The following is a 23,639-nucleotide window of genomic DNA, read 5'->3' as shown; positions in this document are numbered from 1 at the left end:
GTTAAGTGGGGGGACTGGGTCGATCCGGGAAGTGGGTCGGGTTATGGCGAAGGGGTCATGGCCGTTGGATCAAATGAAATGGACGGTTGAGATTGATTAACAGGAAACGACGTCATTTTTGGATAAATCTGGAGATGGACTGGACCATTCGATCGAGTGAGATCAACGACCCAGATTCTTCATGCCCGAACGACGTCGTTCCACCCGTCTTCAAGACTGGTTGGATTGGACCGGGTAAAAGGGTATTTGGACTGGGCTTGAACTTTCTTTTAAAATTGGCCCAGTCCGATTTTCTTCTCTTGTTTCTTCTTTTTCTTCTATTTTCTTTTTAATTCCTAATTACCAAAAATTTGTCAAATAAATTGTAAAGCCAAAATTAACTCAAAAATACTAATTAACCCTTAATAACAATTATCACACAAGATTAAATACAAAGATAATCACACGCTTTGACATTAAACACTTAAAATGCGAAGTACGTTATTTTTCGATTTTTTATTTTTCGTAAAACGAATATTGTTTAATCAATTCTTAATTGTGAAATTGAATCCTAACTACACATGCAACACATATTTTATATTTTTTCTTAATTAAAGTAAAAATAAACGTGCACAGGCAATTACAAATAAATCACAAACAACATAAAACTATTTTATTTTGAATTTCTGGGAGTAGTTCTCGTAGGGCAAAAATCACGTGCTCACAACACCATTTGAGATACTTATTTAGAACTACACAACATCGTAGCTTTGCATCTCTGGGAACTATATTGTTTTTGTGTTAATTTCACTAACACAAATCCATGTCAACCCAAGCTCATTACCAGAAAAGAAATAATACAATAAAGTAAAATCACAAGTCCGCAAATCTAAAGCCCAAAATTTAGATTTATGTTTTCTCTTTGAAAGTTATTTGTTATGTTTAATTACATAACCAAAATAGCAACTTCTATATAAAGACATGGCTCATTAATTTGTAAAAGCTCTTTAGCATCAAGGAACTTACCACCAGACAGGTTTGCACCCCTCTTCTGCAACAAACTGAGTTCATGGAAGACAGATATGCTCATACTGGTTATTTTTCTGGAGAAGGAATAGATAAGAACTTGACCCTAGGTAAAAAAACCACACACACACATTTAAGTTTTAGCAGGTGAAAGATGAAAAAATATAACGATTAAAGCACATTTTCAATGTCTCGCTAGGAGATAATACCTTTGGCCTCATGCCTTCATGATATGCTTCCTTTTACTGAGGCATATGTCGAACATGACAAACAAACTGGAAGGATGCACAAACTGAGACCACAAAATATTTGTAATCCATAATTTCTCAGTGATCTCAAGACCAACTTAAAAGGCCGTAAATCAGAATATGCATGTACAAAATCGGGTAACCAAAAGGGGAAAAATATTAAAAAAATGGTAAGAAAGAAAATACATGAAAATGGAGGAAAAGAACTCAAATTAACACCCAACACTAACTAACATTTATATATTGCATCGGAACAGAGAAAATAGTAGCGCAACAAAGAAAATATTGAATTGAGAAGGGGGAAAAGAGTTGAGTCTTACATGCAATAAATACGTACAAAGTTGAGTCACTTTTAACATTATGTCTATGGCGGACGGCAAAGAGTGTTTGAAGACTCTTCTAAAATTGTCTTTGATTATGCTTATCATGGACGGTTGAAGCAGAAATTAGAAGCACGAAAAGCAACCCAAAGAAAAAGGACAAAGATAAGGAAAAATAGATAGAAATAGCTAAACAAAAGTCTAATAGAAGATCGGCGGCATTACCTAGGAGCAAAGCGATGGTCCTTCTCTGAAAGAGGGAGAAGAGAACGATGAAGGAGTAGTAAGATGCCAGAATATGTACACTTGAAAGTCCTAAAAGAATTATTTACCAAAAAAGGCTCAAGTTTAGCTGAATTTTCAGGAAGAATAAAGGGCATCTAATGTAATAATTGATAAAGTAAGGGCAAAAATGCGTCGATAATAATAATGAAGTGGCTAGTTTATGTATGACAAAGTTGACGTAATTCCAGAAGCTTGAGTTTACCATTTTGCCCTTGGTCGTCCAAGTAACCTTCACTTATTATATAGTTAAAGTATTTTTTTATATTATTGTACATGTTATTCTTTTATTTATTTGGACTTAAGCAAGTTAGAATAATACTTACAATAGACATGGTGTTTAACAATCATTATGTTTTTGTGTCATTCAATTGATGTTTAAATTGAGTGAGTTCACTTATATAAGTCGGGTCTATTAGTATGAGTTTCCATTATTGATTTCGATCTAGGAGTCTATTTCATCCATGTAGAATAATTTGTCTCAAGAAAATAACAATAGGTTCATTTTATCAAGAATATATCATATTTTTTATTAGCAATTTAACAAAAAAATAATCATTTGTATTTACCTAAATGAAGAGAAGATAGTAGCTCTTTTCGGCTAGAGAGTTACAATGTAGAGAATTAAAATTCCGCATATATATATCCGCCAAGAAACAATCAGAAAATAAAAACAGAAGGCGGGATGAGGAAGATAATAGTTTGACTTGTCGAAACTGAAATATTATATCTAACAGATGAACTTTTTAAGAAAAATCTACTTGGGGATCTAGTTCATGCATTAAAGCATATTAATTTACTATAGTAAAATAATAAATTGTCATAACATTATGTTTTAAATGATCTTGATAAATTTGTTAGAAAATACATATATCATACACTTACTAATTTAATGTATACGCCTTGCATACATTAGGCGCGAGTAAGTTATTTTGTTTTCTGTTTTGGTTTTGTAAGAGCATCCCATACATTCTTGAATTAATAGTAGGACAATAGCATGACCCACTGTAAATAATGAACTCATTTTGACCATAGGACATCAACCTTAATTATACTCGGTTAAGCAAATAATTAGTCTGAAATTTAAAAAGAAATATTTAGCACTCTCATTTCAAATAGACATTTAACAATAGTATGTGCAAGCACAAACAAGAGTAGGCTCATTCGGTATCATTATACAAGCTGCACCAGATAATTTATCTCCATATTTCTCCTTGCAGCTAGGCATACAATCATCATTCACATTACATTTTCCATTGTCAATTCGAGCAGCACATTGCATATCTTGGGCAATCGCCGGGTTGAGGTCTACGAGAAAAAAATGTCTATTGTTAATACCAGTTAACAACAAGAAGCAAAAGAATCTGCAAATCTTTTATGTATTAAAATGCTTGTTTGAAGCATTCATGAATCATGGGCGGGTAAAAAAAAGGTTTTAACGGGTCGGGGTGGTTAAGGTGCGTTTTCTTGAGCCGAGGGTCTATCGGAAATAGCCTCTCTTCCTTTATAAGGAAGGGGTAAGGTCTGCGTACACATTACCCTCCCTAAACCTCACGTGTGAGATTTCACTGAGTTTGTTGATGTTGCTGTTGTTGGTGGTGATGGTTAAGGTGGGTCATGGGCGGATCATTTACGGATTAGATCTTGGTTGAGATGGAATTTTTATTTGACCTAAAAGAAATTGCCACAGCATATATAATAAAATATATATTTTTATTCAGCAGAGGCTCTTTAGCAAAATAGGTAGACGAAGAACATTTGTAAATCATATCGAATAGTTTATGAACAGTTTTGGCCTTTTTTCGTTCACAAAATAGATAAATGTAAACCGAAAATGAGTTAAAAATAAGAAGGGAAAGCCTTAATGCCCACAAACCAGAAAGATATGTGATGATAAGGAGGAGACAATAGTGGACTGATACTTTCGCCATTTATACTTTGATTAATTATGCTTGTGCTTTAGAGAGAACGCTATGAATTGCCTTGCCATGGTTAAAATATATAAATGTAGGAGCAAAGGTTGTTATGATCCAGGGAAAATGAGTCAAAGATTGTGACAATCCAATGGAAATTACATTATTTAATGAGAATATGTCACTAAAGTCTAACTAATCTGGATCAATAAGACATGAAAATAAGTACCTAAGAGCAACTAAATGACTGCATTAATGTTAACAAGGACAAAGTAACAGGAGAATTACAGTGTAATGATCCAAATTTTTTGAATAAATTGAAGAGAATAACAATTTTACTAATGCTCAACTTCGATACAATACATGAGAGTTAGCTGAGAAGGAATTACAAGCACAATTGCAGGACTAAGCTGCTGAAATATCACCAGCTTCACCATCACCATACAATGGAATGACCGTAGATTTCAGAGTGGAAGAGCGTTAAAACCCCCCATTGGTTGACAGCTTGAGTCATAGTCTCTTTATCTGGTCTTGACTTATCCTCACCGTATGAAATATATTTTGGTACTGAGCGCTCAAGGTCCATATATGATAACATGACAAAAATACATGCTCGAATCCTTTTCCGTGCACAATGTATATTCTTGGAAGTAATAGAATTATTATGAGAAAGCATACCTCATGGACTGCTGCACTACTTCAGTGCGAAAAACAGAGAAGAATCAGGGAGATAAAAGAGATGAGTTTTCCATAATAAACATTCAATCCAATGAAACAATACAGTAAAATTGGACTCCTATATTTTGCTTCCAATGTTGTTTTATTTTATGGAACGAGTGTTACTGAATTTCATTCCTGTGAAGGATTTACATCACTGTACAGTGTATTAGAAGCAATCTTAGCAAGGAAAAAATGAGCTGATAACACTACAATGCAAGAATTAGACCATACAATGGAATCTACAGGGGTTTAGATACAGATATACATCACTGTACATTGCCTTTAACATGTTCAACCAAGGCTGAATCGGCTGCAGAGGAACTTATCTGAATTATTCAGGCAAGAATGGCAGGCGAGCAACACCAGTGCCTCCGTTCCTACCAAGCCATGAGCTAGAATCTGTGCTGTTCTGGCTTGAACTGGACCTGGAGTGCTTTACTGAAGTCTTTCTCTGTAGTTTCTGAGGAAGGATTTGAAGCCTTGGGTTTGACTCGGTACCTGAATTTTCTGCAGCCAGCTGATAACTTTCAACCAGCTTGAGTTGTTGGGCAACTATCTCAGAGCGCCTTGGCAGAAGTTCAACAGCCTCACCACCAGGTATAACGATGTACTCAATTGCAAGGCGAACCTCCTATTATGAGCCATCAAAATGTATATTTCATCAATGAGTTTCTAGAAAACTTAAGCATTATAAGGCTAAATGGAAACCGGAACAATATCAAGTGATTAAAGCAGAGAAGTAGAAGCCACCTCTGATAAAGCAGCAATCGTTTAGTTCTTTTGTTTTTGTTTTTTTAATAACCGAGAAACTCTCGAGGGTCAGTGGCTCACGGTTCAAAACTCGGTGAATAATGGGTCAGTCCCTCTACCTTCTCCACTTAAATACCAGTCTCTTGTCTACAGCAGGATTTGAACCTGTGACATGCGCCTAACCCACACATCACGTGTTGTGCTCTTCCACAGCACGACATACGCTCTTACACAACAATGGATTAGTATTCACAACCCCTAATTATGGTTAGTAAGCCACATCTTAGCGAACTACATGTCTGTTTGAGCAGCTGATTTTTCTCATGCCCATAGCCAACTCACAAGATAAGAGGAAAATCATGTTCTTTTCTCAAAAACAGCTACTTGGCTAGAAGGAGTGATGAAACAACTGCTTTGGTTGTAATCATCATGCACATTTTGACCAAGTTAGAATTTTGTATATGATTTCATACAACTCCTTCTAGAGAAGGAGAGATAAATTATAAACAAATGGAATGATAGTACTCCTAGAAATGCCACTGATTCACTAGCTCCCTTTATTCTAGGGGTTACCCGGAATTTTTGAGTGATATTTGAGTGAAGAAGATATACAAACATAAAGAGGCAAACCTCTAAGGCATCTATCTCCTCCAATGTTGGTCTCCTTTTTGGTGCATCGTCTTCAATTTCAATATCGAATGCATTTGTTAATGGCTGTTTTGAGTGAATGGAATCCATTCCAAGAATCATACGGATAGCTTTCACCATTTGGGCCATGGTACTTGACTGCGTAATAAGAAAAGAAATGGTAATTCGATATTGCAGCTAAATCTTGAGTATCTTTTCCCACCAAAGAGCTAAAAAGGGTCAAACAGAGTAACCAAAGATAAAGATACCTAATTCTAATGTAAACTCCACTATAAATTTTTTAACATAAATTTTAAAGGGTGAACGGTGCCCAATAGCAAAATTTCAGTTTCTTCCTCTGAAAAGAATTGATAGTTAGCAAACATCAATGTTATCATTTAATTTCTTGTTTTTCAAAGTCATCATTCATCGACTGTAGAGTACCCTACATGAATTCCATCAGTTCAGAAAAAATATTTTTCAAAATAAACAAAACTCTGATCAAATATGACACAAAGATGAAACGCCAAATCATATTTCAAAGATATAGTTGCTCAAATAATTAAGCCTTAACAATAATATAAACTGTTAACCAGCAGAAGGGAGAGAGGCGAAATGATATGTTGAACAAGAGTAAAGGTGAGTATTAAAGGGGAGGTCCCTTGATTTACAACAATCCAGAGGAGGTCAACGTGATTGACCCAAAACAAACAAATATGTAAGTGAAGGGCACTAAGCATACCTTTACAACAAAGACAGGAACTTGATGAAATTTGGCAACACTACGAATCCAAGGATTCTGCTTCATTTCAGCACTAGATGCTAGAATAGCATCCGCAATACCAATATCATCTGTTACTTCAATTTCTTCGTCAAGCCCCATAACAGTTGCAACTTGCAATAGATCAGCATCTTGAATCTACAATAAGCCAGAAAGACATTAGGCTTGATTCTACACAACATCAATGTCAAGTATACACAGTATTATAGTATGAGAGAGGTTTGTGCATCCATGATTCCCAAAAATGCATCACAATCTCATGGAAATTCCAACAGTCAAAAGGAATCAAGAAAACTTACCTTATAAGTATAAACATACACAAGAGATTTCCTTTTGCTGATAGATCCATTGGTTGCCAATTTCTTGGAATTGGGATGATCCTCATCTTCTTCATCTGACTCAAATTTTACCTTATTGTTTCCGTTATTGGATTGCAGATAATAATTTACATACTCCCCATCAGACTCTAGTTTACCTTTCTTTTTTACATACTCCCCATCAAACTCTACTTTATCTTTCTTTTTTACATACTCGCCATCAGACTCTACTTTATCTTTCTTTTTTACATACTCTCTATCAGACTCTATTTTATCTTTCTTTTCCACTTTATCAGTTAACTCAGAGTCAGCAACTTGGTCCTCTTGAGTGAACAGAGACGACTCAGTGGAGTTTTCAGCTTCAATCTCCAATCTGCGTATCTCAAACAAAGGAGATTTTCCTGCATCAAGGAAAAGATTAAATATAGAACTAATATTAGTAGTTGCTAAGTTCAGTGATTTCACAATGTCAGAAAATTCTGAAAGGCTGGGAAAGCAAAACTCTAATGTACCTGCTAATATTGCATCTACTGTTAAATCTAGTCTATGGTGAACACGACATTCAGTTCTTGATATCATCTCAACTGCACATGTAAAAGTTGGAGGGCCTTTCCTCTCAAGAATTGTTTTCTGTACTTTCCTTTTCCTTGCTTCCTCATCACCAAGAGTAACACTCTGGTCCAAAGCAAATAAAACAACAATATATTAGGTCCAGAAGAAAAATGTTTGCTATCAATATCTGACTGAACATTGTTCTGAGAAGTGAAGAAAACAAGTTCAAGTGCAGAGGACCACGTATAAATTAATAAGGAAGAGAGGAAAGAGGTTCAACACCTCTATGCCACCAACAAGCATCTGTAAGGATGGATTTTTTATTATACTCTCGATGGTACTTCCATGAGCAGTTCCAACAAGCTGTACTCCTCTCTGAGCAATTGTACTAGCAGCCAATGCTTCAAGCTCTGTCCCTATTTCATCTATTATAATGGTTTGGGGCATATGGTTTTCAACTGCTTCGATCATTACCTGCTCCAAGAGAAGAGGGAGAAATTAGATTACAGTTCAGAGGTTACCCAAAATGCAGATAACCTAAGGTTAGTTCAGTGCTCACATTATGCTGCAGGTTAACATTTGGGACTTGCATCCTTCTTGCACAACCAATACCTGAATGAGGAACATCTCCATCACCTCCAATCTCATTAGATGTATCAACAATAACAACTCGTTTTTTCTGGTCATCTGCCAGCATTCTGGCTATTTCTCTGCACACACAGAGAGCTCAAATTCATTGACGGGTAATAGTAGTGGCGGAGCCACATAGCTCCAAGGGTTGTCAATTGACACCCCTTCGCGGGAAAATTACATTGTTTCGTGTTTTTTTTTTTTTTTGCTATGTATATATCCTATTAGTTGAATCTTCATGTATTTACTTTTTAAAATTTTGACACCCGCCCTTGAATGAAAATCCTGGCTCCGTACTAGTCATTCTTCATTAAGATTGGGAGAAAAGTTGAGTAGTGACAAGTAGCAGTAAAATATAACAAGCAATTACGTTTGGGATGTTCATAAAAAGCAAACAGTAAATTTGGATACCTGATTAAAGTAGTTTTACCAACCCCTGGAGGCCCGATCACCAATATGGAGCCACCTCCTTCAACTAAGTCACGTATGATCTCAGCACTTCCAGATACAGCTCGACCTACCCGGCAGGTAAGACCAATGATTTGCATTTTACGGTTTCTAATTGCACTTATACGATGTAGGGAACTGTCAATACCAGAACGGTTGTCATCTGAGAAATCCCCCACCTAAATGGTTAAGCAAATTTATCAGCTCTAAGCAACAAATTTGATAACCGTACATTCATATTATTTTTTCTACATATGCACACAAAGACAAGAAAAAAAAAGGTGATCTCATTTATTTATGCTATTACCCTCATTCAGGTCAAAACTTATGCAAACACACAGAGAGAGACAAAAGATAAGTGCATTTATTTATTTAATTACTATTAGTTGCATTCGAATCAATGAGTTTTGACTTCCACTCATCAAATAAAATAAACTTAAAGCACAAGCTTTAATTTTTAAATTCCACTCTATAAAGGTGATCTTATAATATCTTACTACATGACAAGATTGTTATTATATAATACCATAATAAAGTAAATCCTGCCATTTTCAGTTAAAGTAGACATATCACAGTTTGACTAAGCAGGGGGTTTTAAAGAAAAGGAAACACTTTTGAAATTAGTGATCTAAAAGAAGTCATAGAGATTTGCATGGCTATACATAATCTCGTGATTAAATGGGAAGGTCAAAATTATATTATTTCTAAATATAGAAAGATATCATTTTTTTGGCAGATTAAAAAGGAAAGAATATCACAGGGATGTACAGAGTATATTTACTTAGACAACCTTTGAAACGGCGTGGCATAGATCCTCGAGCTTTACGGGCTGCTCCGAAATGACCCAATCACCTGAAGGAAACCGGGCAAGGGGCTTTCTACCCAAATCCATAACCACCTCAATCAATTCCCCAATCTCCTGATGTCTAAAGAGCTCATTTCTCATCCTCAATGGCACTATCTCCAAAAACAAGTCCAAGTCCGAGATCATGGAACTCGAAGTGGAAGTCGAATTTGAAGAAACCAACGACAACCCATTTCCGGCAACCGAACATCCCCTCGGCCTCCTGATTTCCGGCGACTGAATTGACGCCACCGGCGATCTCGACGACGAGACTTTACCGCTCCCACGACGTGTTCGACGAAATGCCGCAGTGAACGACGAAGAAGCAAACTGACATTGGGAAAGATAAGAAAGGGTGGAATTGGGTATCTGCTTAGTCGAGTACCATGAGCTTTGAAGATCAATCAAGATAAAGTGGGTATTCAAAGCACTCATTCTCTCACAAAATTCCACTTTCTATACACAGTGTCTCTATTTTTCTATTAATTCTTTGTAATATAAATACTGTACAAGATCTTTTATTAATGGGTTTTGGGGAAATCTGATTGGATTAGGTAAGAAGAGAAATAGATTTTAGTTGGTAAGAAGAAGATGAGGGGAAGAATTTGAAGAAGATTCGAAAGGATCTCCTATGGTAAGGGAGGGGAAGTAGGGTCCATTAGCTTGAAGAAAACATATAACGACCATGGAGGAGGAACCACGTGGGTGGCTTTTGTTTCGGACCACACAAATGAGTGACAGTTTTGGGAGAGCTTGCTGTGAAAAGTTTGTTAGAAGTTTTGAAGTGTTATCTTGTGTCACGGAAGTAGTAACTACTCATTCATCCTTAATTAACAGTTTCGGGTCTTAAGATATGAAATCGTCTTTGTTAGGAAGCACTCTAATCTTAGTGTGAGATATATATACGAATTCGAATTTAATCAAGCCTCAATGTGAATGTCAAAAACCAAATGAGGAAAAAAAAGTGTTTTTTTCTCTTTTGACTTGTGAATAAAGCGTGCACGCTAATCAAATGAAAGAAAATATTGATACTACTACTACTTTTCTCCCATTACCACTCTGGCACTCCAACATTATGTAGTATTGACTATTGGGCACAATGTAGATGGTCAAAGTTCAATTTTGTTGGTTTTAGTCTCTCTCGTGTGGTTGAAATACGTAATTTTAACAAAATAGGTAAAGAATTAAGTTAGAGAAATATTTGTATGGATCAAGATTAGTTTCAAGATGGTTTATTCGCACTTCTAACGGGTCGCTACTCACATGTTTTTTCACTAAATAAATTGTCTTAAACCGAAGGACTAATGTCATCAATGCTAATAACATATTTGGCCAAGCTTCTCAAATGACAAAAATATTTTTTTACTACAAAATAGTGATTTTTTTTCCCTCAAAATTGAAGTGTTTCGCCAAGCTTTTAGACGAAAAAAATTGCTTTTGAGTAAAAGCAGAAGCAGTTTTGGAGAAGTAGGAAAAAATAGCTTCTCTCGAGAAACACTGAAAAGTACTTTTGAGAAAAATATACTTAGAAATATTTTTTTATAGCTTGGTCAAACACTAATTGATGCAGAAAAGTATTTTTCAAATTAATTAATCAAATACAAACGACTTCTTACCAAAAATACATTTGAGAAAAAAAAAATATTTTTCAAAATAAATTGAATTTAGAAACTTAGCCAAACAGGCTATAACAGTCGCATTTGATTATGAAGTTGAGCCTTCAAACTACTAACAAGTTATCAGTCGTTAATTTATAATCCCCTCTGACCTGAAAGTTTTATCTTGATTTTATTTTTTTGAGATGCAAGATAGCTTACTTTCTTTAAAAGAAAACTTTAATGTATTATTTTCTCTTTTTATCAAATTTGAAACCCTACTATAATTCTTAAATGTAGAGCTTAAATTATTATGGATCCAAATATATTATTTTATGATATTGAGAATTCATATAGCCGATTCCAACTAACTTTGAATTGAGGCGTAACCGTTATAGTTGTTGATGTTTGTAACTTTTATCTATACTTAATATTCACAAGAGTAAAAAATGACTTACATTATTCTCTTACTAGTGAATGTTACTGTATAAGTTAAAATTTGCCCTAAGAGAACTTAACATAATGAAGAGTTAAGGAAAATGATGCGGCCGAGGTCGACTAGTAAACAACGGGACTCGTGGCTGGGCAGTTAACGATGGTCGAGGTCGAGCACCAAGGACAGAGCACTAACGGCTAGTTTTGTAATAAGATACTAAAGAGAATATTCCTATTGAATATCCTCTGCACTTGTACTATTAGAGTTGATTAGGGATATGTCCAATATACATAGAAAAGGAGATGAAGGTATAGGGTATGTAATTTTCATTTAATAAGAACACTTTTTGAGAAGAATACTCTTTCTCTAGAAAAGATACAAACACTACCTTTTTACGAAGATTCTACTATCCATTATTCCATATTTTTTCATCAGATCCGAGAATAGTTCCAATATTCTAGGATTTGTCTGTCATTCATCACTGTCAGAAAGAAGAATGATTCACCTCATTCAATATTGGGTGAATCATTCTCCTTATTTACACTAATGCCATTTATTGCTTGATGTTCCTCTATTATTACTCAAATCTTTTGAAATATTAAATGCACACTATACTTAATTCCTCAACAGCATTATCTTACGATACATGTGTTAACTAGTCCTAAATTTAGAAATATTATCATTAACTAAGTTTAACCCCTCATTACTTAAAATTAATTAGTTTAATCGAAGGTTTACACTTTTTGGTCAAATAATTTGGCGCTGTTTGTGGGGATTTCCTTGTTAAGTTTATAGTTTCTTCTAGATCTATAACTAGCACGGGTTGCTAAAAAAACATAGAACAAAAACTCCTTTTTCCTCGTACACACAGATCTGACATGGCAGGTAATGGAGAAGAAAGAATGAGAGTAGTGACTGACCTCGCCACTAATCTTTTGAATACCGTCAATAAGGTTTCTGAGACAGAAAGCGAGGACATAACGCCTAGTGCCTCTCCCTCACAGCAGTATCGCAACGTCCCACGGTAAAGGAGCTTCCACGTCCATAACGGAAGAGACGTCACCAGTAGTGAAAAAGCTCCTTGAGACTTGGCTAGCTAACACTAGGAGTGTCAATGGATATTTGAAAACCGACTAAATCGACCGAATCGTACCGAACCGAACCAATTTTTAGGTTTCTTTTAAAGAAACCGTAGGTTTTTATATAAATCTATAACCGTACCGATAATTAGGGTAGGTTTTTTATTTTATATAAATAAACTGAATAAATACCGAACCGTACCGAATAAATTTTACATGGGAAAAATATATTTACATAGTAAGTTTAAAACTAATAAAGCATTAAACGTTTCATTGGGCTTGGAATTATGAAAACTGTCACAAGCCAACAAGTAATTAAACTCAAAATACTAATTCCTAAAACGTATTATGCTACTTATACTTAAACTAAGTTATTTCAAGTATCTTTATTAGCAAGACACAAAGTATTCTAGTGTTTATGAGTAGCAAACTGTAATGTATTGAATATGTTTCCTTTCATATAATTTAGATTTATCTTTTTTGAATATTTAATATAAATTTTATTTTTCAGTCCCAGCTTGGTTAATATCTTTCCACTAGTATGATTTATATTTTCTTTGCTTTTACTTGGTTTCTTTTACGTTGTTGTTGAATAGTTGATGGATCTATACTCTAGCCATCGTTCATTTTTTTTTAATTCATCACCTTTTAAATAGTAAAAATGTCTAGAGAGTTTTGCTAAGTCCTATAAAAGAACGTATATTATTGCATTTTACTTCTACTAGTGAATTTTACATGACATTTTAAAAAATACCGAAAATTAACCGAACCGTACCGATACCAAAGTGAAACCGACATGATTGGGACGGTTTTGAAAAGTCCAGTTTTGATTATACATAATAGAATAACCAAAAAATTGGTATGCTATAAATTTTATAAAATAACCGGCCGAACCGAACTATTAACACCCTTAGCTAACACGCTAACCATCATCCTCAACAAACCGGCTCAGGCGATAGTCATAGAAAACGCAAGGACTTGCATTACACCGACAATGGTCGAGCAGCATGGTCCTTTCCCTCCAGTAACAGGTATTACTCACACTATTAGTAATGCAAGTGACGACACCCTCACAACCATTTTGAAAAAGATGGAGGAAATGGAAAACGAGAACAGAGTGCTTCGAGACCAAATGAGAGAGCACCAAGAAAGAGTCGATAAAACACCGGGTGCCCCGAAACTCTTGCCAAAAAGAGATGTTGGTCGGTTTGTCGAACAACTATATAGTGATGAAGCCGCCCCGCATGCCATACCAAAGACCTTCAAAATGTTGTCCTATTTGAAAATATATGATGGTACGACCGATCCTAAAGATCATGTAACTCACTATGTCACTACTGTAAAAGGCAATGACCTCGCCAAGGAACAAGTATCCTCCATCTTGTTGAAAAAGTTTTGCGAGGCACTCAGCAGAAGAGAATTAACTTTGTATTCACAGTTGCCCGTGCGTTCCATCGAAACATTCGAAAAGATGGCCAATAGGTTCGTAACGGCACATGTTGGGGCCAAAAAGGCGGAGGCAAGAGTGAACGATATATTCGCCATCAAACAATCGTCCGGAGAGGGATTGAGGGACTTCCTCGCTCGATTCAACTGAGTAAGGATGACCTTACCAAATGTATCGAAAGGAATGGTCGTAGCAGCTTTCTAAAACGGGCTGAGCAGGAATGGTTCAAGAGCAACCAGAAAGTTATTAAGTCAGCTTATGAAATATTGTCCAACCACTTGGGATTAAATACATAACGCCTATTGTGTCGAGGTACGTGCAGACGAGGATGACCTAAATGGGCCAACCCATCAGTTGACCTCGGTACAGGCCGAGTCCAAGAAGGATCAAAGAAATGATGTCAAGAGAGATCTCGCAGCGTCACGACCTAACCGAGAACAGCATCAGCTGTATATCATAAGTGCCATCATGCCCCCGTCTCGCCACAAAGATGGCCCACCTAGACCAAGAACAAGGACTCACCGGAATGAGAAAGGTATGCCCCATTTGTTATTCGCGCACAATTTTTGTGTCTCACCCTTAGAAATAATCTACGATTGGAGAAGCTCGGACCAAAAGTAAAGTGGCTACAAAAGATAATGTCATATCCAAGCACCAGAAAGTCAGACGCCCTCTATGAGTTCCACCAAGAGCGAGGTCACAAAATTGAAGACTGCATCGCCCTAAGGCAGGAGGTCGTAAACATGCTTCGCCAAGGACACCTCAAAGAATTGCTGAGCGACCGGGGGAGGACCAATTTTGCCCGAGGACGTGAACAACACCAGGGACCTCCAAAACCACCCTCACCGACCCGTACCATTCAAATGATCATTGGGGGAGGCGACGATGCTTCAATCAATAGCATAAAGTTCACCACAACACACAAGCTCAAATGGTCGATCACTCACGAACGGTATGACGAACTCAAAGAAAGTATCATCTTCGATAAGTCAGATACCCACGGTTTGGTTTTCCCTCATTATGATGCTCGTGTTATCACTTTACGAATATTAGATACAGATGTGAGGCGCATTATGGTGGACGATGGGAGCGGCGCGTGCATTATCCACCCTCGAGTACTTGCACAAATGAAACTCGAGGATAAGATATTGTCGTGTTGCATAACGCTAACATGTTTTAACAATGCAGTTCAACGAACATCTAGAGAAATCACACTCCCCATACTGGTCGGCGGTGTCACTTTGGAAACTACATTCCATATCATGGACCAGGACACGGCGTACAATGCCATAATAGGCCGACCTTGGATACACGCCATGAGGGTCACCCCCTCTAGCTTGTACCAAGTTATCAAATTTCCAAACCCATGGGGAATATTCAGCATACTAGGAGAACAATGCATATCTCAAGAATGCTACCCCATCGCCCTGGATTGTACAACCACCCAACAAATGAAGGGCAAAGCAAAAGAGGCATAGCAATTAACAGGGCCGAGGTCGAGCTGCGATGAAAGAGAAGACTTCATCAGAGATCGTGAAATAGTAGAAGCTGCGGATCAACCATAGAAGATCTCGACCCCGTCCAACTTGATGTCAACGACCATAGCAAGAAAGCCTACATCGGCTGCAAGCTTCAAGAACCAGGTAAATTTCGTCAATTCTTAACTGCTAACGCGGACTTGTTTGTTTTTTGTCATGCAGATATGCCAAGTATCCCGAAGGAGATCGCTACACACAAGTTGAACGTCGACCCATTCCACCACCCAATGAGGTAGGTTAGGTAGAAGATCAATTCTTCAATAAACGATGCAGTGCACTAGGAGGTCAAAAAACTTACTAGAAAATAGCTCCATCAGGGAGTCAAAATACCCCTAATGGGTCGCCAATATAGCCATGCTGAAAAAGAAAAATGGAAAGTGGCGAATGTGCGTAGACTTTATAGATTTAAACAAAGCACGCCCCAAAGATTCATTCCCATTACCTCATATCAACCAGCTCATTAATGCAACGGCCGGGCATGAATTGTTAAGTTTCTTATATGCCTACTTATGCTACAATCAGATCCTCATGGAAGAAGAGGATCAGGAGAAAACGACCTTCATCACCCATCAAGGAACGTACTAATGAGTTATGCCTTTCAGATAGAAAAATGCAGGGGCGACATACCAAAGGTTGCTGACCAAAATGTTCAAGGATCAACTCGGCAAGACTGTGAAAGTCTACATAGACGACATGTTGGTCAAGTCCAAAAGGAGAGAAGATCACATCGGCCACTTGAAAGAAGCCTTCGATATACTCAGACAATACGGAATAAAACTAAACCCCAAAAATGTGCATTCGGCGTGACCTTAGGAAAATTCTTGTGTTTCCTAATGTCACAGCTAGGCATCAAGGCCAACCCCGACCAAATCAAATCCATAGAAGGAATACCAGAGCATTTAACCACCAAAAAATAGGTTCAAAGGCTGACGGGTCGTATCGCCACTCTGTCAAGATTCATCTCGCAATCATCCGACAGATGCCACAAGTTCTTTGGCATACTAAAAAAACGGCCTCCAGTGGACCTCCGAGTGTGCCCAAGCCCTGAGGGAGTTAAAGGCTTACTTGTTATCACCACTACTGCTTTCCAAATCGAAACCCTAGGAGTGCCTCCTCGTCCACCTCGTTGTAGCCGAAGTAGCGGTGAGTATGGTCTTGGTTCGAGAAGATAAAGGTATTCAATCTCTTATCTACTACATTAGAACAACATTAGTCGACGCTGAGACAAGGTACCCCCACTTCGAAAAATTGGCCTTGGCCTTAGTCATAGCTTCACGAAAGCATAGACCCTACTTCCAGTGCCACCCATCTCGATAGTCACCATTTTCTCCTTGAGAAATATTTTGCATAAGAGCAGGTTAGCCAAATGGGCCATTATCACATATCAACCACGAACGACGATAAAATCACAAGTCCTTGCCGACTTCATCGCCGACTTCAGAGCAAAAATAATTCCTGAAGTCGAAAAAGAAGCCGCCCATGTTTCTCCATAAACACGAGATCTATGGATTTTGTACATCGATGGCGCTTCCAACGCGTCAGGGTCCGGACTGGGACTTGTACTCGAAGTCCTGACAGGCGAAGTGATTCACCAGTCCATAAGGTGCCCGGACATGACTAACAACAAGGTTGAGTATGAGGTCGTGATTGTAGGATTAAGGCTAACTCTCAAGTACGGAGCGAGGCGGGTCAGACTACGCTGCGATTCTCAGCTCGTCGTCAACCAAGTCACAGGGACTTTCCATCTCAAACAGCAAAGGTTACAAAAATACCAGGGCGAGATCCGTAAATTGCTGCCTGAGTTTGATGAATGTCAGCTCGACTAGACTCCTCGAGCGCAAAGCATCGAAGAAGACGACCTCGCCAAATTAGTAGCAGACTCTAAAAGTACATAACCGGAGAAAGAAACGCGGTCACCTTCCTCCACTCATCGATAGATCAAATCAAGTAAGGACTATAAATTTAACTTGGGACTGGCACAACCGTATTGTTACATACCTGCAAGATGACGTACTCCCATATGATAAAAAAGAAGCCAAGAAGCTTCAGATGCAAGCAGTCTGGTATAGTATCATTCATAATAACATGTACAAAAGGACATATGGCGGTCCCCTAGCGAAATGCCTGTTGACGACCAATTTTGGCCTCCTTTTTCATAATCAATTTCTCTATACTTCCTAATTCTTAATAATTTACTAAATATATTTTACATATTTTTATCTAAAACATTTGCTATAATTTTCTAGCCTCAAGATTTTTAAAACAAAATATAATTATTAGCCCTAATATAATTTATCATATTTATTTATTGTAATTATATCGTTATTATTATTTTAGTTACTTAGTCACTATCATATTATTATTTAATGCATCGTAATAATTAATACAAGCATTATTTGCCAATTATAATTTATTTCTCTATTTCATATTCTATATAGATGCATACATACTAAATATTAATTTTTATAGCAAAATAATGTAATTTATATTTTATTGTAAATTATTATAATTATGGAAGTATAATGAAATTAATCTAAGAGAAAGGGATTTTTAAATGCAAATTGGGTCATCTTAGCAAAGTCCAATTGTTATTCAAAGAAGGCTTTTATTTTTAAAAATACACATTCTAAATTTCTTGACCCAAAAAGAAGAAAAATCAGATCAAAACAAACCCATAAAATAGCCCATACCCGCCAGCCCATCTGCCTAACCCCTTCATTTACATGGACTCCACATAAGCGCCACATGAGCCTCCACATCAGCACCACATAGGCACCAACGGTCCGAATCCCATGACCAACACACGCTAGCACATGCTCTCCTCATCCCTTCACACTTTGACCCCACACCTTGCCACATGGATTCATCAGATCTTGTCCATTTTAAATTAATGGTCAAGATTATTTCTTCTATCTTCTAGAGAATTCCAAATAAACGCTTGCTTTATTTATTTTATTATATCTTATTTACTTATATCAGGATTAATCTCAGCCATTAGTTGCATCTAATCCAAATGTTGGATTTATTTCTAAAATTAAAATCAAATTTGTTAGGGTTCCATCTCTTTCACTCTTTCAAAGAAAAGAACGCTTCTTTTCTCTCTGCCATAGCAGAGGGTTTTGGCTCCATCTTTCTTCTTAGCAAAATTTGACTCACATATCTTAAAATCAGAAATTTGTGTGGTCATTTTAAGGAATCATCTGCAAACTCAAGCAATTTGACTGAAGAGTTCAAAATTCATTGCCATTTACAATGAAGTTGACAAAGGTAAAAAAGGGGTTCTCTTTTTGTTTCCTCCAAGATTTCACAATTTTGGCTACTGAATCTCTGCTCCCTCTGCTTATATCTTCTTTGTTTTTTGCTACATGCAATTTGAAATGGTTCTTTAGCCGTTTGAAATCCGAATCCTTCAAGAATCCCGCCCAAATTAACCCTAGAAAGGCCCTAATAATTCTTCTATAAATACGGAGGTTTGGTAATAATTTAGTACAACTCTTGGAGCCATCTTCAAATAATTTTGTTCTTCAAAATACTCTAAAATTCTTGGTTGTGTTGCCTCTGTTACTCCTTTCTATAATAGAGGAATTTTTCTTTGCACTTTTTTCGAAAATTATAAAGTTCGCGGTTGTAAGCTCGAGTTCAAGTCCGAAGCCAGAATCTGTAGACCTTGACGTGACCCCAGTTCCTCCACCGCAAAAGGTCAGTTTTTCCTTATAAGTTTTAGTCGCTCTTTATTTTTTTATTAAGTATAAAGTTGTCGTTTTCTTATCCAGTAGAATCATGTGTTAGTTCCCTTTTGTTCTGTTATAGAAGTTCATGGATAGAAGTTCATGGTTTAGTTATTTTTTTATTGTATAAATCATGTGTTCAAAAATTTGTTTGGTTCACTCATGAAGCATATTCATAAGATGCTGCTATTTTTATACTAATTAGGAACTAAAAAGTTTTACGTTAAAACTTGATCTCAAAAACTAGTTTAATCCCTATCAATCTCTGTCCGATTCAATTTCATTAAAAGAGGAGTGGATTCGAAACCTTAAGAGCAACTGTTCAAATGGAGTTGGTTCTATGCACTCTTTAGAGATTGTTGTAACTTAGCCCATAACTTGTTTTTCTTTCCATGATTATAGACAAAAGGACAACTTGTTTAATCATTGTTAGTTTGGGAAGAGGACTTATGGATTGGCATAATGTTTGATTATTTAAAAAGGGTCATAAAAGAAAAATGCATCTTGCTGCAGTATTGACATGCCTCCTTTCATTTCTATAATACTAATATCATGACAGTAGGCTTTTTTGTTCATATAAACTAAATGTCATAACTATAAGATTTAAGGTACCTTGTAATGATATAATTTATAAAAACACATATTAGTATGGAATTTGGTGCATGCTTATAGATCTCTTTGCAAATTTGGTGCCTTTTTTGTTGATTTTTAAAGTAACTTTAAGGGGTTTAAAGTATGTACTATTAGAGTAAATTTGTTCTGATCCTAGAGTGTATGAGATTTTATTTGAGTAGAGAATCTAAGCACTTACTTTTAATAAAGGAACACTTTGGCAACCTTTATGTTAATAAGGTCCTAGCTATGGGATTTTTGGGTTACTTTTCTGTAAATAAAAAAAAGGAAGAAGAAACATTCTGATAATAATATGCTAGGCACTACGTCTTAAGATCTTATATTTGCTTAAGATTAGCAGGTCTCAAGAGTTCAAGAAACTTGGATATGTTTTGAAATGGTTAATTTGGTCAGCATCCCTAGAAGAACAACTAGAACTGTTAATCCTATTGCTTAAAATGAGAAATGGGAAGTTTTTGTTTATGTCTAGGTGCAAAGATATGAATCTGTTAGTATGTGAACTCTAGAAGTTGCATAATTTACGATTCTTATTGTTTTCCTTATTCTCATATTACTTAACAAAGAATGAAATATCCTTCTAATTCTTTCTTTGCCTCTTTTCTCTTTTTGCATATACATCTGGAGCAAATCACGAGTTTTAATACAAGACTCACCCTACAGAACATGGAGTCACCACTGCATCTTAGGCATATGGACAGCAAGAAAACAAGCAAATTGCTTGGCCGCCTTCACTATTTACATTTACTCTATTTTGAATTTTTTAATCAATTTGATTATATTATTTGGTTATTTTAGTTCTACACTTAATCTGGGATTGTTGATTCAGTTTTGACTTCTTTACTTAGTATTCTCACTTCGTCACTGGCGGATATTATCTTCTTATATAATAGTGCTCTTAAATTATTTTCGAAGAACTGTTTAAGTTTTGAGTCTTTATTATATAAGTTTGGAATCAAATTAATTTTTGAAAAGAACGTGCTTTAACTTAAATTGACAAATTATTTTCTTGTAACATCATGAAAATGCAATTACTTTTTAAAAATAATAATAATGCAAAAACGAGATTCTTTTTGGAATCGGCAAACGTTTCTTAAGTGAAGGGTTCTAATGATCTTTTATCTTGATCACTTTTGAAGTCAAGCAAAAGAAAGGACATCCCTTTTATAATAAAAAATATTTAATCAGTAGCAAGTGTCTTTCTCAAAGGGACTTATCCTCTCAAATCTATATATGTATATTAATTATTTATAAACTTTGTTTACTTAATAATATTTTTTTTCAAAAGCTCATTAATGTCTTTGAAAGTTAAACTGCTATTTTGTAAGCTATATTTTGTTCAAATACCTCAAACGATAATTCTTGATATTTTTGTATAACTTATTAATCTAAGTTTGGTTGGTTAACCGTTAATAACGGATTTTAAAAGGTGCTTTAAAAATCTTCCTTTTAGAATATTTAAAACCCTTACTTAGAATCTTTAGGTTAAGACCATAAGACAGAGTGTGACTGAAGCTTTAAAAATAGGTGTCCTAATTCACCTTAGAATTAATTAGGTGGTGACTCTTTTAAAATTAATTAAACCTCAGAATCGCTAATATGTTATACTCTAATTTGACCCGGTTTAAATGGTATATAACAATGAGTATTTGGAATCAGACACGACGAGTCCTCGAAGAAGTCCACTAGGGCCACTGCGGAGCTCATTCCGTTAATCGAGCTCTGGTAAGATGTCTCATACGGGCAGGATATTACAGACCCACCATGAAAAAAAGGCTGCAAAGTTCATGAAAAAATGCGAGCAATACCAAAAATATGCCCCAATGATCCACCAAGCGGGCGAGCACCTCCACTCTATCACTTCCCCTTGGCCGTTCATCAAATGGGGAATGGACATTGTCGGCCCCTTCCCCGCGGGGCAATGTAACATATGATTTCTTTTGGTTAACCGACTATTTTTCTAAATGGGTAGAAGCAGGAGCTTTCGCTAAAATACGCAAATTGGAAATGATCGCCTTCATATGGAAAATCATCATGTGCCGCTTCGGCCTCTCCAAAGAGATCAGTTGCGACAACGGACCCCAATTTACAGGAAAAAAAAGGTCGCCGAATTTTTTGAGAAGTGGCATATCAAAAGTATACTCTCAACATCGTATCACCCCGCAGGAAATGGGAAAGAATAATCCTCCAATAAATCAATACTGAACATCATGAAGAAAAAGCTCGAGGATGCCAAGGGACTATGGCCGGAGTTACTACCAGAAGTACTTTAGGCCTACCGAACAACGCCGAAGACAAGCACGGGAGAGACGCCCTACTCATTAGTATATGGGACTGATGTAGTAACTCCAGTCGAAGTCGGAGAGCCCAGTTTGAGATATTCCCGCGAGAGCGGGCCGAGGAATAACAAAAGCAGAAGGCAAGAGCTCGACGAAGCCGAAGAATGAAGAGATATGACCTACATAAGGATGATCGCCCAAAAAGCAACAAGCAGAATTATATTACAACAAAAAGGCTAAGGTCAGACCACTCAAAGTCGGGGACTACGTGCTCAAAGCTAAAACACAAGCAAGCAAAGACCCGCGGGAAAACAAACTTAGAATAAATTGGGACGGCCCATACAAAATCACGGCAACAACAAATAAAAGATCATTCCAACTAGAAACGATGGAAGGAAAACTGCTACAAAACAACTGGAATGTCGCCCACCTCAAATACTTCAACTTTTAAGAAATAGTGTTCTCCAAGTCGCACTCTTTTTCCCTTACTTGAGTTTTGTCCCAATTGGGTTTTCTCGATGAGGTTTTTAATGAGGCGACAAGGGGGACAAGTTGGAAGTACGAACGGACGGAGGTACAGGACGGTCAGTTCATTGCCCAACCTCTCAATACTTCTCCAGATCGACTAATGAAGGGACTAAATAGACTGGGACTAGGATGTCAGACGATACTAAACAGACTGGGACTGGAGTGCCAGCCCGGAAAGTATGTAAATTTCTCCAATATATATGAACAAAGCACAAAACGCATGAAGTTTGCCCATATTTTTGCCAAAGCAACGTTGCCTAAATACCTACTCAGCCTCAGGCCGTAATTAAACAAAACTTACATTCGACCTCATTAGAATTAACTTAAGTATAGTTTACATTCGACCTCGTTCGAATTAACACCCATTCGGCCCTCGGTCATAACTAAACAAAAGTTACATTCGACCTCATTCGAATTACCCTAAGTACAGGTTACATTCGACCTCGTTCGAATTAACACCCATTCGGCCCCCTGGCAATAACTAAACAAAAGTTATATTTGACCTCGTTCGAATTAACACCCATTCGGCCCCGGCCATAACTAAACAAAAGTTACATTTAACCTCATTTGAATTAACTTAAGTACGGGTTACATTCAAATTAACACCCATTCGGCCTCCGGCCATAACTAAACAAAAGTTACATTCAACCTCGCTCGAATTAACTAAGTAAAAGTCACATCCGACCTCACTCAAATTAACTAAAGTAAAAGTTACATTCGACCTCGCTCGAATCAACTAAGTAAAAGTTACATTTTACCTCGCTCGAATAAACTAAGTAAAAGTTACATTTGACCTCGTTCGAATTAACGAAGCAAAGGTTACATTCGACCTCGCTCAAATTAACTAAGTAAAAGTTACATTCGACCTCTTTCAAATCAACACCTATTCGGCCCTCGGCCGTAATTAACTAAGCACAGGTTACATTCGATCTCGTTCGAATTA

The 23,639-nt window shown here is 36.7% G+C and overlaps 1 protein-coding gene and 1 long non-coding RNA gene across 2 annotated transcripts; one reads left to right on the top strand and one right to left on the bottom strand.

Annotated features, from left to right (window-relative positions):
• Positions 1-4,569: 4,569 nt before the first annotated feature.
• LOC107770606 (protein SEEDLING PLASTID DEVELOPMENT 1-like) lies at positions 4,570-10,121 on the bottom strand. The gene is made up of 9 exons (XM_016589929.2): positions 9,383-10,121; positions 8,557-8,771; positions 8,075-8,225; positions 7,798-7,989; positions 7,476-7,638; positions 6,946-7,364; positions 6,608-6,784; positions 5,869-6,024; positions 4,570-5,119 (listed from the first exon to the last, which is right to left on the bottom strand). Exons 1-9 carry the CDS (start codon positions 9,869-9,871, stop codon positions 4,820-4,822), a joined length of 2,262 nt encoding a protein of 753 aa, XP_016445415.1. The 5' UTR covers positions 9,872-10,121; the 3' UTR covers positions 4,570-4,819.
• Positions 10,122-18,519: 8,398 nt separating this feature from the next.
• LOC107770605 (uncharacterized) lies at positions 18,520-20,803 on the top strand. The gene is made up of 2 exons (XR_001644652.2): positions 18,520-18,798; positions 19,150-20,803. It is a non-coding gene; the product is annotated as an uncharacterized LOC107770605 (long non-coding RNA).
• The last annotated feature ends 2,836 nt before the right edge of the window (positions 20,804-23,639 follow it).

Source organism: Nicotiana tabacum, chromosome 11 (genome assembly GCF_000715075.1).
Source record: "Nicotiana tabacum cultivar K326 chromosome 11, ASM71507v2, whole genome shotgun sequence".
In the NCBI taxonomy this organism is placed as follows: Eukaryota; Viridiplantae; Streptophyta; class Magnoliopsida; order Solanales; family Solanaceae; genus Nicotiana; species Nicotiana tabacum.
The sequence above is the reverse complement of the archived record's forward strand: the minus strand, read 5'-3'. Positions and strand labels throughout refer to the sequence as shown.

Bases quoted from the DNA above. Each gene is read 5' to 3' on its own strand.
- LOC107770606 (XM_016589929.2), bottom strand. From the start codon at position 9,871: ATGAGTGCTTTGAATACCCACTTTATCTTGATTGATCTTCAAAGCTCA. The intron at 7,365-7,475 runs GTACATTAGAGT...TCCTTGATGCAG, and splicing joins AGTAGATGCAATATTAGCAG to GAAAATCTCCTTTGTTTGAG. The intron at 6,025-6,607 runs GTATGCTTAGTG...CTTATTACGCAG, and splicing joins TTCCTGTCTTTGTTGTAAAG to TCAAGTACCATGGCCCAAAT.